The 11,820-nt window shown below is 54.7% G+C and overlaps 1 protein-coding gene and 1 pseudogene across 1 annotated transcript; one reads left to right on the forward strand and one right to left on the reverse strand.

Moving 5' to 3' along the window:
- Positions 1-1,038: 1,038 nt before the first annotated feature.
- FCER2 (Fc epsilon receptor II) lies at positions 1,039-11,416 on the reverse strand. The gene is made up of 10 exons (XM_055566619.1): positions 11,290-11,416; positions 10,548-10,667; positions 10,270-10,323; positions 6,566-6,628; positions 6,275-6,337; positions 6,091-6,153; positions 5,872-5,961; positions 3,850-4,001; positions 3,628-3,734; positions 1,039-3,363 (listed from the first exon to the last, which is right to left on the reverse strand). Exons 1-10 carry the CDS (start codon positions 11,345-11,347, stop codon positions 3,225-3,227), a joined length of 909 nt encoding a protein of 302 aa, XP_055422594.1. The 5' UTR covers positions 11,348-11,416; the 3' UTR covers positions 1,039-3,224.
- LOC129641244 (tigger transposable element-derived protein 1-like) lies at positions 7,181-9,336 on the forward strand (annotated as a pseudogene).
- Positions 11,417-11,820: the final 404 nt, after the last annotated feature.

An 11,820-nucleotide genomic window follows, 5' to 3' on the forward strand; every position in this document is an offset into this window, starting at 1 on the left:
TGCGCCCATGTGCCCACCACCCTTGGTCCCTGATCACTCCTTCCTCCCCCCTCCCCCCCACCCAGGGAAAGCCCTTCTGGACTTTTGAGGGGGAAATTTATTCAAATTTTCACTTCCTTTCTCTCCTAGCCCCAAAACCTGAGCAAGTGTGTTTTGAGAGGGAATCTCAGACGCTTTTGCTTGGGTGCCCCTCATGGCGTATGAGAAGGGTTTTAAGGGTTAGGGCGGGTGCAGCTTTTCCACTGATTGTTTGGAGGGGGATACAAGATGGGGAGATGGGGGTGGGGTGGGGGTGCCAGGCTTGGTCGGGGACAGCTTCAGTAACCCCAGCAAGAGATGAGGCTCAGCACATTGTCAAGGAGGTCCTGGGTGTCAACAGGAGAAACAACAACCCTGTGTAGCGCACAGATGATCAGGAAATGGCTAGTGGGGCGGGGGTGTTGGGGGGAGGGGAGGCAGCCCCGGGCAGTTGGGAGAGGGCTAGCTGGGGTGGCAGCCTGAACCAGGGGTGAGGAGGCAGTGGCAGTGCCTGGAGGATGGCAAGCCAGAGGCTCTGGGAAGCGGAATTTCAGAGGGAGCCGCAGGAATCACCTTCGGGCTGAGCAACCCGAGGTCCTCAGGGACCCTAGAGAGAGAGGCTTCCGGGCCCACTGGGGCAGGGGCCAGCTTGCAGGAGCGAGGGGCAGGAGGTGGGGGTGGCGGGACAAGCTCCATTCAGAAGCCCAGCAATGAAGGATGCCCTAGAGCAGCGGTCCCCAGCCTTTTGGGCACCAGAGACCTGTTTTGTGGAAGACAATTTTTCCATGAATGGGGGATGGGAGAGGGGAGTTTGGGGACGATTCAAGCACATGAAATGATTATTATACCAGCTCCACCTCAGAGTATCAGCCATTAGATCTCAGAAGCTAGGGACCCCTGCCCTAGGGAAATAGGACGGGGGAAGGAGATACAGTTGGTCCCCATAGGATGCTGGAGAGCTTGGGAGCTGGGAGAGGAGAGTCCAGGGTCCTTTGCTCCCTGCAGAGGATAGGTAGGGACTCGGGACAAAGGGAGAAGGTTTGGGACAAGCTGAAGGATTGTGGGGCCAGGTACCTGTTAAGGGCAAGGGAAGGATGCAGGGAACGAACTAGCAGCCCAGTCCTGCAGGCTCCCATCACAGGGGCTCTGACTTCGGATGCTCGGGACTGAAGCCCCCAGATGGAGGGGAGTGGAGTGAGGACGATGAACCCAGCACCAATCCTTGGTGAGGAAGGCAGGCAGCATCCTTTGTTTCACAGCCCCCCGAAGCAGGTGCTGAGAGCAAGTCGCATGTCAATTTAATTCAACCCATATTTATTGAGTGTCTACTCTGTGCCAGGCTCTAGGGACACAGCTGAGAACAAAACAAAGGCCCTTGCTAACCTGAAACAGATCAGTAACTTACACAACCTGCTGAAAGGAGAAGAGGCTTTGGTACAAAAACACAGTGGGGCAGAAGGGATGGGGAGTCAGGAGGTGTCCTTTTAAATGGGAGGGAGGTGGGAGGAGCATGTGCAAAGGCCCTGTGGTGGGAGTTAGCCTAAATGTTGAAGGAGCAGCGAGGATGCTGGCGGAGGAGAACCTGGGGCGATACAGCCTGCAGGAGGGGTCCACACGATCAGAAAGAAGCCTGTGGGACTCTGGCTTTTTCCCTGAGCTGGAAGGAAACTTCTGGGGGTCTTAGGGCAGTGAAGAGGAAGACCTGGGTGAGCAAGGAGGGGGCCTGCACCAAGGCTGAAGCAGGAGTTGGTGAGAGGGGAGGGGATTCTGAATGTGGCTTGACTGGGGCCTTGGCTCTTTCTGATGGGTTTGGGAGGGGGTTGGTGAGAGAAAGAGGTGGCGAGGGTGACGCCCTGTCGACCTGAGCAGCCCGGAGGCAGAAGCCTGAGTTCCCATGAGGAGAGGTTGGGTAGGCAGCTGTGCGCTGGCCCAGAGTTCTGAGGAAGGGTTTGGGGGAGAGAAAAATCTCAGGGTGGTGCCAGGGAGAGCGAACAGCTGAATGGCGGTTCTAGCCCATGTTTCACTCAAGGGGTCAGCTTTGTCCCCACCCTATTCTGGGCCCCAGGGAACCCTCCATAGGCTCCAAACGTGTGGCTGGTGCTTAGCCTAGCCCTTGACTCTTAGGATTCTGGGTGGCCCATTGTGGATCTCCTCTTTCTCGAGTGGGCCCGAGAATCACATGAGTGTGTCTGGCTCTTCCTTTTCTAGATGAGAAACGGGGTGGGCAGGTGAGGTGCTTAACCAGGGGCATTCTAAGATCCTAGTCTGCCTCCCTCCATGGCCCCCCAGAGGTGTGGGGCTGACCATGTCAAATCTGGGGTTGGTGCTGCCCCGGCCTCCTAGACCCTGCATGGGGGTGGGGCCGGCAGCTGAGGACCCAAACAGGCCTCCGGGTGACCTGTCCACCTCCCCCATGAGCTTCTCCAGCCTTCTGTGTACTAGGCCCTATTCTGGACTGAGAACTACGTTCACGGCAGTCCACTGCCTTGCCCTGCAATATTCTTGAGTAGACGTCTAGGGGTGTTCTCTGCTCCATCAGACCTGAGTCTTCATCTTCAGGCCCTGCCTAGTAAATGCTTCTTATAATGAAGTAGGAAAAAAAAAAAACAGGGGAACTATCCATGCCACTTCAGTTCCTGGTACTCAGAGGTGGCGCCGGGCACCAAGTTCTACAACTCCCAGCATCCCTGTTCCACACCTGCAGACCAGAGCCAGCAAGGCCCCAAGGAGAGGGCATGATGCAGGTGGGTGGTGGGGGAGCATTGGCTGCCTGAGCTGAGGTCTCTGTCCTCTGGGGCCAGGATATGGGTCTGTATCAGGAGAGGGTGAGCTGGGGATGGAGGAGGCACGCTGGGGTCTCAGGTGTTCCCTGCTGCTCCCTGGAAGGCTGGGCTGCTAGGCGCTGTGCCCCAAAGGGAAGGGGGCTTCTAGCCTCCAAACTGGAGGGCAGGGGATTCTCAGATTGGGAACTCCGAGCACTTGAGGGCAGGCCAGTGGTGACGGCCCGCTGGGCTGAGAGGCAAGGGACGGGCCCTCGGGGATGTTGGTGGGGACACGGGAATGAGCCTGCTGCTTCTGCTTGCTGGGGGTCCTCAGGGTCTTGCTGTGGGTTGGGCTGTTCCCGTGTTCAAGGTGGAGGAGTGATGCAGAAGGGTGCAGCTGGAGGGTGGGCAGGGGCACCCAGGGCCAAGGTGGCAGGCCAACGCTCAGCACGTGGCCAGCCGGTCACAAACCCAGCCATGAAGTTCGCTTCCACAGAAGGCGTCATTCCACTTCCCAGAGCCCAGCATCATCACACAGTTCTCACCCTGGCCTGCGTCGTTGGGCTCCCCTGGCTGCCAGTTGCTGGAGCAGAAAGGCTTCAGGTCAGAGGATGAGGAAGGAGGAAGGGTCCCCTGGGCCCTCCCCACCCCATCACTGGATTCCCATCACAACTCCCAGCAGCCTGGAGATACCACCCTCCCTCCCCTGAGTCTAGTCTGAATCCAAACCCTGACCATCTCCCTTGGGTTCCATCCAGAAGCTCCCCAAGGCACATACACCCCAAAACCCTCCTCTCCCAAGACAGAAAGGCTCCCCTCCCCTCCTCTACATTCCCCCCATCTTCACCTATAGTCCAGGGGCTGGTTGTCCATCCAGATAAACTCCCCCTCAATGTCCAGGTCCCGAAGGCCAATCCAGGAGCCCCTCCAGTTGGCGCGTTTGGTCAGGAAGTCCTGGGGAGGAGGATAGGGCTGGAGGGCTGGGGAGACGTCCCTGGGTTCCCCCGCCCTCACCCCACAGGAGATAGGGGTGGGAATCTGCCACCTCCCCTGCAGAACCCAGGCCCACCTGCTCCTCTGGGCTGTGGATGCTAACCAGCCGCCCGTGCAGATTTTCGCAGGCGTACCGGGCCTGGATCCATTTCTTGGCACCCTCCCCGAAGTAGTAGCACTTCTTTTGGAAATAGATCCATGCCTCGGGGCACGTGTTGCACACAGAGCCTGGGGTGGAGGAGAGGCTGAGGGGGGACGCTGTGGTGGGCACCATGGTGGTTGCTGTCGTAGTTGCCGTGGTGCTGGGCACCATGGTGGGTGCTGTAGTGGATGTTGTTGTCGTGGGTACCAAGGTGGATGCTGTGTTGGGTACCGTGGAGAGCGCAATGGCGGGTGCCGTGGATACCACAGACAAAGTGGGTGGCAGCATCTCTCCTGGGGGCTGGGCTGAAAAGCAGATCAACCCCAGGGCCTAACAGAAAGTCTCCTTCCCTGGAGCTCCCATGTTGATGTACATGTGAGACCATCTCCACGGCAGGGGCACCTCAGCCACCACCACCATCAGCACACACCACCCCCCACAACTGTCAGGAACATCGTGATCACCAGCACCCCCACCACAGATACCCACAATGGCCAGCAGCATCTCTCCACCACCCACTCCACAGCCAGTGCCAAGCCAGCCACATCTTAGTCTCCAGTGCCAACGGCACGAGGAGGCCAAGACCGCCAGCATCACTTTCCCCACTACCATCCCCACCAACAGCTGCCCCCGACAGTAGCCCTCGCCACCATCATGGCCATCACCCCCCAACCAGCACTCTTGGTGACTTTCTGGGAAATTGAGATGATTTTCTTCTAGTTGGTCAGGGGAGTCTGTGGTGGGGGTGGGGTAGGAGAAGATTGGAGGGCTGGGTCCTGACGATCTCCATCAGGGACCACCGTGGTCTTTCTTTCCTTGCCCCAACCCCAAGGAAACTCTCAGCCAGCACTGCCAGTTGGGAGGTTAAAACCACACTTACTGGACTGACTCTCTGGTTATTTAAATGAGATTTTCTTAGAGTGAAGTTATGGAGGGCTCCATAGCTTGGGTGGAATTTTTCTAAAGAGCCGTGGGTCCACCGAACTCTGAAGAGCCCTGGGGAGACTTCCCACACATCAGACTGTAACCAGAAGTCAGCCCTCGGTGGGGGGGGGGCGCAGGGGGGGCGGGGAACAGCGTTAAAACAGACGAGGGCATCTCTGTTCCTTCAAGATAACTTTGGGGGATGATGCCCTGGCTCTGGGTCACATGATCATGGAGAGACAGCCACTGAGCTGGGCTCAGAACCCAGGCCATGGGGTCAGATTTTGGGGGAGGGAGTCGGGTCAAAACGAATGAGATCCAGGTTACGGTGTAGGGGGAAGGGCACGGCGGGGTTTCTTGCTGGGATTCCCACAGCCACCCCAGGTCCCAGGGGACAGGACTCCACACAGAGCAGAGATCCTTCCTCTTCTTTGACCCAGCAGGGGCTTCCCAGAGGGGCGAGGGGGTGGGTCTTCAGGCAGGAACCCCCAGCTTCCACCCCAGGTTCCAGGCACAGTGATTGAACACTTTCTGCACTTTGCTGGGACCACCCCTATGACCCTCAGGACTGCCAACATCATCTCTCTCATTGTCACCCCTGGGAAGACCCCCACGGTTTCCCTGGTCCGCACTGCTGCGAGGTTACTCCCCCTTTTGCCCCCTGGCTGGGTCAGACAGTCCTCCGCGAGGGCTGTGGCTGAGGGCCTCCTACCCACGACCCTCTCCTGAGTGGAGATGGGCAGAGGTGAGATCAGTAAAGAGAACCCATTTTTGGTGAATGCTCAACATCTTTACCTGGAGGAGGAAAAAGCTTGGAAGCCTCCACCCAGGTCAGTGGAGGGGAGCTGCTGGAATCAGAAAGGGTTTTCTCTAGTGTCCCCATGTGGGTCCAGCCACTCACACGAGCACACACCCATCCACACTGTCATGCCCACACCTCTACTGCAGGCTGGAACAGGTCGCACCCAAGGTCTCTTGCATGAGCCAACAAGCCCCCCCCCCCCCCCACACCCCACAGAGGTGCATGCTCACCGTTGGCCGCGCGTAGCTCGATCCACAACTTTCCCACCTCCTCTTGGAGTCTTCCCAGTGAATCTAAGGCCTGACGCATCTCATTCAAGCCTTGAGTGGTTGGGTCAGGGGTAGGGGGGTAGGAGTCAAAGTGTTTGTTTTTAATTTGCGGAGGGACAGGGCACAGATCCAGGCATACCTCCCTGCCCCCTACCCCCCTGTTCCTCCCCAGCTGCTCACCGCGGGACTTCAGGTCACTCAGGTCAGCTCGAAGACCATCCAGGTTCCAGGAGAGCTCAGACTCTGATGGGAGTGGTGGCGGGGGCAGGGCTGGTGTCAGGGATGATGCCCCCGAGCTGCACAGCCCTGCCTTAGCTCTAGAACCCAAGGCCACACCCCACCCCGCCCCGCCCCCAGCTCTCACCCTGAGATTCCATTCTCTTCTGTTCAGTTTGGATTCGTTCCATGTCCTGCATCATCTGGGCAGCTGGTTGCAGGGGAGGGGCTCAGTGGTAAGCAAATTCTCAGACTCACCCCCCAGTAGTCCCTTCCTGACACCTCCTCTCCCACTCTCCACCCCCCAACCCCGCCACCAGCGTGGTCTCCTCGCCTGAGTCTTTAGAGTCACCTGCCCATTTTGCAACTCATGGAGGGCTGGAGCCCTGTGTCCACATGTTCATCCATCCTCCTTAGACCCCAAGCTCAGCTCACTCACCCTGGGATTTCTGGGCCATCTGGTCACCCTTTTGTCTTTCCAAGTCTTTGGACACCTGAGAGACTGGAGCAGGGGGAGAGAAGACCTGTTGAGCTAGGAGCGCAGGCTGGCGAATCACCCCCCACCCCATCCCAAGTGCACAGACCCCCAACACATCATCTGGATGACCGCAGCTGTTGCTTAATTTAAAAGCAATTAAAAATTGTTCTTAATTCCAAGGACACGAGTACAAGCAGATCTGCTTTTATTTCTCTTGGCAGCTAACACATGTTTTACAAGACAAAGGTCTGTGGCGACCACAGGAAAAGTCTGTGAATGCCATTTTCCCAGCTTCTTTTGCTCCCTTCCTGTTTCAGTGTCACATTTTGGTAACTCTCGCAATTTTTCAAACTTCTTCATTCTGGCTGTCTCTGTTATGATGGTCTGTGGTCAGTGATCTTTGATGTCACTCTGATAATGGTTTTAGGGCACCAGGAACCATGCCCATTATGGTGAACTTAATTGATGAGTGCTCTGTCTGTTCTGACTGCTTCACTGACCAGCGGTTCCCCCATCTCTGTCCCTCTTTTGGGGCCTCCCTATCCCCTGAGACACAACAATACTGAAATGAAGTCAATGAATATCCCTACAGCAGCCTCCAAGTGTTCAAGTGAAAGGAAGAGTCACATGTCACTCACTTTAAATTAAAAGCTAGGAATGATGAAGTTCAGTGAGGAAGGCACCTGGAAGGCTGAAACAGACCAAAAGCTAAGCCTTTTGTGCTGAACAGTTAGCTGAGTGGTGAATGCAAAGGAAATGTTCTCGGAGGAAATTAAGAATGCTACTCCAATAAAGACACAAATGATGTGGAAGTGAAATAGCCTCATAGCTAATACTGAGAAAGTTTTCGTGATCTGGAGAGAAGATCAAATCAGCCACAACATTTCATGAAGTCAAAGCCAAAGAAGCCTGAGCGCCATAGAACTGATGCTTTTGAATTGTGGTGCTGGAAAAGACTTGAGAGTTCCTTGGACTGCAAGGAGGTCAAACCAGTCAATACTAAAGTAAATCAACCCTAAATATTCATTGGAAGGACTGATGCTGATGCTGAAGCTGATGCAAACAGCCAACTCATTGTAAAAGAACCTGATGCTGGAAAAGATTGAGGGCAAGAGGAGAAGGGGGCGGCAGAGGATGAGATGGTTGAGATGGCATCACCAACTCAATGGACTTGAATTTGAACAAAGTCTGGGAAATAGTGAAGAACAGGGAAGTCTGGTGTGCTGCAGTCCATGAGGTTGCAAAGAGTTGGACAGGACTTAGTGACTGAACAACAACAAAGCCTTCTCTAGAGCAAGGCCCTAACTCTCAGCTGAGAGAGGTGAGGAAGTTGCAGAAGAAAAGTGTTCAGCCTGCAGAAGTTGGTTCATGAGGTTTAAGGAAAGAGGCCGCCCCCATTACATGAAAGAGCAAGGGGAAAGTAACCAATGCTGGTGTAGAAGCTTCAGCTGGTTCTCCAGAAGATCTAGCTAATTCATGAAGGTGGCTACACTAAACAAGAGATTTTTGTTGTAGATGAAATAGCCTTGTATTGGAAGAAGATGCCATCTTTCATAGCTGGAAAGGAAAAGTCAATGCCTGGCATCAAAGCTTCAGAGGATGGAACTTCCCTGTGGTCCAGTGGTTAAGAATCAGCCTACCAATGCAGGGGACATGAGTTCAATCCCTGGTCCAGGGAGATCCCACATGCCTCAGAGCAACAAAGCTACTACAACCACTGAGCTTGCACGCCTTAGAGCCTGAGCCCCACGACAAGAGAAGCCCCCATTCTCCAAAGGTAGAGAAAGCCTGCGTGCAGCAGTGAAGACCCAGAGCAGCCAATAAATAAATAATTTTTTTTAAAAGCATCCAAGGATAGGTTGACTCTTGTTAGGGGCTAATGCAGCTGGTGACTTTCAGTTGAAGCCAGTACTCATTTAACATTCTGAAAATCCTGGGGCCCTTAAGAACTATGCTAAATCTACTCAGCTCATGGTCTATAAATGGAACAGCAAAGCCTGGATGACAGCACACCTGTTTACAACACGCTTTACTGGGTATTTTAAGCCCACTGTTGAGACCTACTGCTTAGAGAAGAAAGATCCTTTCAAAATATGACTGCTCATTGGCAATGTATCCGGCCATGCAAGAAATCTGATGGAGACAGACAAGGAGATTCATGTTGCTTTCATGCCTGCTAACCAGCATCCACGCCACGACCCATAGATCAAGGAGGCATTTTGACTTTCAAGTCTTATTCTTTAAGAAATACATTTCATAAGACTAGAGCTGCCATTTCGTAAGACTAGGTGGCCCAGACGGTTAAGAATCCTCCCCTTGCAGGAGACCTGGGTTCGATCCCTGAGGGTTGGGAATATGCCCTGGAGGAGGGCATGGTAACCCACTCCAGTATTCTTGCCTGGTCATCCCCATGCACAGAGGAGCCTGGCAGGCTACAGGCCAAGGGATCACAAAGAGTCGGACATGACTGAGCGACTAAGCACACCAAGCGGCCACAGATAGTGAAAACCTCCTGGAGAGGATTCGCCACTCCGAACGACATGAAGAGCAAGTGTGATTCATAGGAAGAGTCAAGCTATCAGCGTTAACGGGAATTTGGGAGGAGTTGATTCCAGCCCTCAAGAGGGTTCAAGACTTCAATGGAAGAAGTCACTACAGATGCAATGGAAACAGCGAGAGAACTTGAATTAGAAGGGGAACCTGAAGATGGGCTTCCCTGGTGGGAAGAGTAAAGACGGTAAAGAGTCTGCCTGCAATGCAGAAGCAGCAGGAGACCCAGGTTCAATCCCTGGGTTGGGAAGATCCCCTGCAGAAGGGAATGGCAACCCATTCCAGTATTCTTACCTGGAGAATTCCATAGACAGAGGAGCTTGGCCGGCTACAGTCCATGGGGTTGCAAAGAGTCGGACATGACTGAGTGACTAACACTTTCACTGAAGATAAGACTAAATTGCTGTCATCTCAGAATAAAACCCTCCACCAGCAAAAAAGATTACGACTCGCTGAAGGCTCAGATGATGATCAGCAATTTTTTTAGCAAGAAGGTATTTTTACATTAAGGTATGTACACTTTTTTTTTAGACCTAATGTTATTACACATTTAACAGACCACAGTATCATGTAATCATAACTTCTATATATACTGAGAAACCAAAATATTCCTGTGGCTTCCTTTATTGTGACATTGGCTTTATTGTGGAACCAAGCCCTTGATATGTCTGAGGTCTGCCCGTACTCAGGAAAGTGCAGGCAAGAGTCCAGTGAACCTGTGTACCCTTCTGCCACCCAGAACGAGATGCAAAAGCAGCAGGCATTTCTCAAAAGCTCGCTGGACTCAGTTCTGAGCTCTTCAAAAGTTTTTTTTTTTTTTTTTTTCTTGCCTCTTAGCACTAACACGATGCCTGTTTTACAGGTGTGGAAGCTGAGGTACAGAGCAGGTAGGTATCAGTTCCATTAGGCACAGCTCAGACCCTCCCCTCCAAGAGTCTCTGGGTTTTCATCCCCCACCCCACCTCCCCGGGTGAGCATAGACTGACCCTTAGATCCTGGGAGAGACCCTGGAGCCCAGACTTTGTCATCCCACACCAGTCAGTGGCAGAAGCAAGACAAGAGCCTGGTTTCTGCCCCTCTGCTCCCCCACACCTCCCCTCTCAGCCCCTCCATACCATTCAGGGCAGCGGTCTCCTCCAGCTGTTTTAGATTTCGTGCGTTTTCCCAGTCTGGAGCATGGGAGAGGGGGTGGATGAGGGAGAGGAGAGGAGAGAAAGGATATATTTCGGGTGTTCCCATCCATCCACACCCCACCTGCCAGCTGGAGATGGAGGTTTGGGGTGGGAAGTGTCCCAAGGTGGGGAGATGAGAGAAATTGGGCTCCCCAGGACCTGAGAGTGGGGGTCTGGGAGGGAACATGAGATGGGGTCTCGGGGGTTAGGGGTGTCCTCACGCCACAAGAGAAGCAGAGTCAGCAGCCCGGCCCATAGCGCCGTCGTCACCAGCGCCAGCAGGGCCAGCTGCGTTCCCCTAGAGCAGCACGGCCTCCGCCTTCTGGAAAATTTCGTGAATTCTGCCAGGAATACGGGGAGCAACAGGGAGTGCAGGGTGAGGCTAGGCTCCGGCTCGGCCGGACGTCCCATCACCCAGAGTCCTAGGAGCTCGTCCAGAGCTCCACAGTGGAGCAGAGGGCCTCAGTGGACCCCCCAGCCTCCTCTGGACATTTTACCCACATGCTGCTTTCATGTCCGTCAGCGATCGCCACCACCCCCCATCTTTGTCCGTCTCTGCATCTCTGAGTCTGTCCCTCTGCCAGTCCAGCCCAAAGACGGCTGCTCCTTCTGCCCACACTCCAGCAGCCAGCAAGCCTGACGTGGTGCCAGGTCACTGTCCAGAGAGATGGGTCTGGGGGCCAGGAGCTGAGCTCCCCCATTCTCCACAGACCCCCCTCCTCAGTTGGCCGACCTGTGCCCCTTCTCCCTTATATGGGTTCAGCTACCCGTCTGCCCCCGATGCTGGCACCCCACACCAGCTCAGGAAGACTGGGTCCTCCTTCCCGGGCCCCCCGGGTCCCTGGCCCCCCACCCCCAGCCCTCACCCCGAGGCCTATTCCCTAAACACCAGACACTGGGTCTCAGTTCTTCCCCAAATCCAAACTCTTCCCTCACCCCCTCCGGGCTCCCCCAGAACTCTACCTTGCTGCCCCATTGCAGGCCTGGGTCCCCTCCCCTCAGCCCGGCTGTGAGGAGTCATTGTGTTGGATTCCACTTGTTCTGAGTCCCCTTCATATGGTTGTCGGTCTAACGGGCTCCCCCGTGCCCCAGCTGGAGCTGGGTTTTTTTTTTTTTTTTTTTTTTTTTCGGTCTTGAGGGTGTTGAGTCAGGGAAGGGAGTGGCCTGAAGCTTCCTTTGTCTGCCTGGCTCTGTGCCACGAACCCCAGTCAGGGCTCACCTCCCTTCCCTTGCTGGGCTTTTGCTAAAAAATCACTCTTCATTTCAAATAGGGACCTTGGAGCCCCACTCCTCTCCTGGGTGGAAAATAGGAGGTCAGAGTTCTTGATTTGGCCAGGGTCAGCTTCAGATAGTTCTCTCACCTGAGTAGGAACTTTCCTCCATGGCAGCGCTGCTTGGATTCTCCCAGTGATGGGGTGCTCACTACCTGTCAAGGCAGCCCACTTGACGGGCACAGTGGCGGCAGTTCTGGCTGGGATCTGGGTTTTAACAGGG

This window comes from Bubalus kerabau, chromosome 1, assembly GCF_029407905.1.
Source record: "Bubalus kerabau isolate K-KA32 ecotype Philippines breed swamp buffalo chromosome 1, PCC_UOA_SB_1v2, whole genome shotgun sequence".
Taxonomy (NCBI): domain Eukaryota; kingdom Metazoa; phylum Chordata; class Mammalia; order Artiodactyla; family Bovidae; genus Bubalus; species Bubalus kerabau.

Bases quoted from the DNA above. Each gene is read 5' to 3' on its own strand.
- FCER2 (XM_055566619.1), bottom strand. From the start codon at position 11,347: ATGACTCCTCACAGCCGGGCTGAGGGGAGGGGACCCAGGCCTGCAATG. The intron at 6,338-6,565 runs GTGAGTGAGCTG...CCCTGCAACCAG, and splicing joins GATGGCCCAGAAATCCCAGG to CTGCCCAGATGATGCAGGAC. The intron at 6,154-6,274 runs GTGAGAGCTGGG...CACTCCCATCAG, and splicing joins GAAGAGAATGGAATCTCAGG to AGTCTGAGCTCTCCTGGAAC.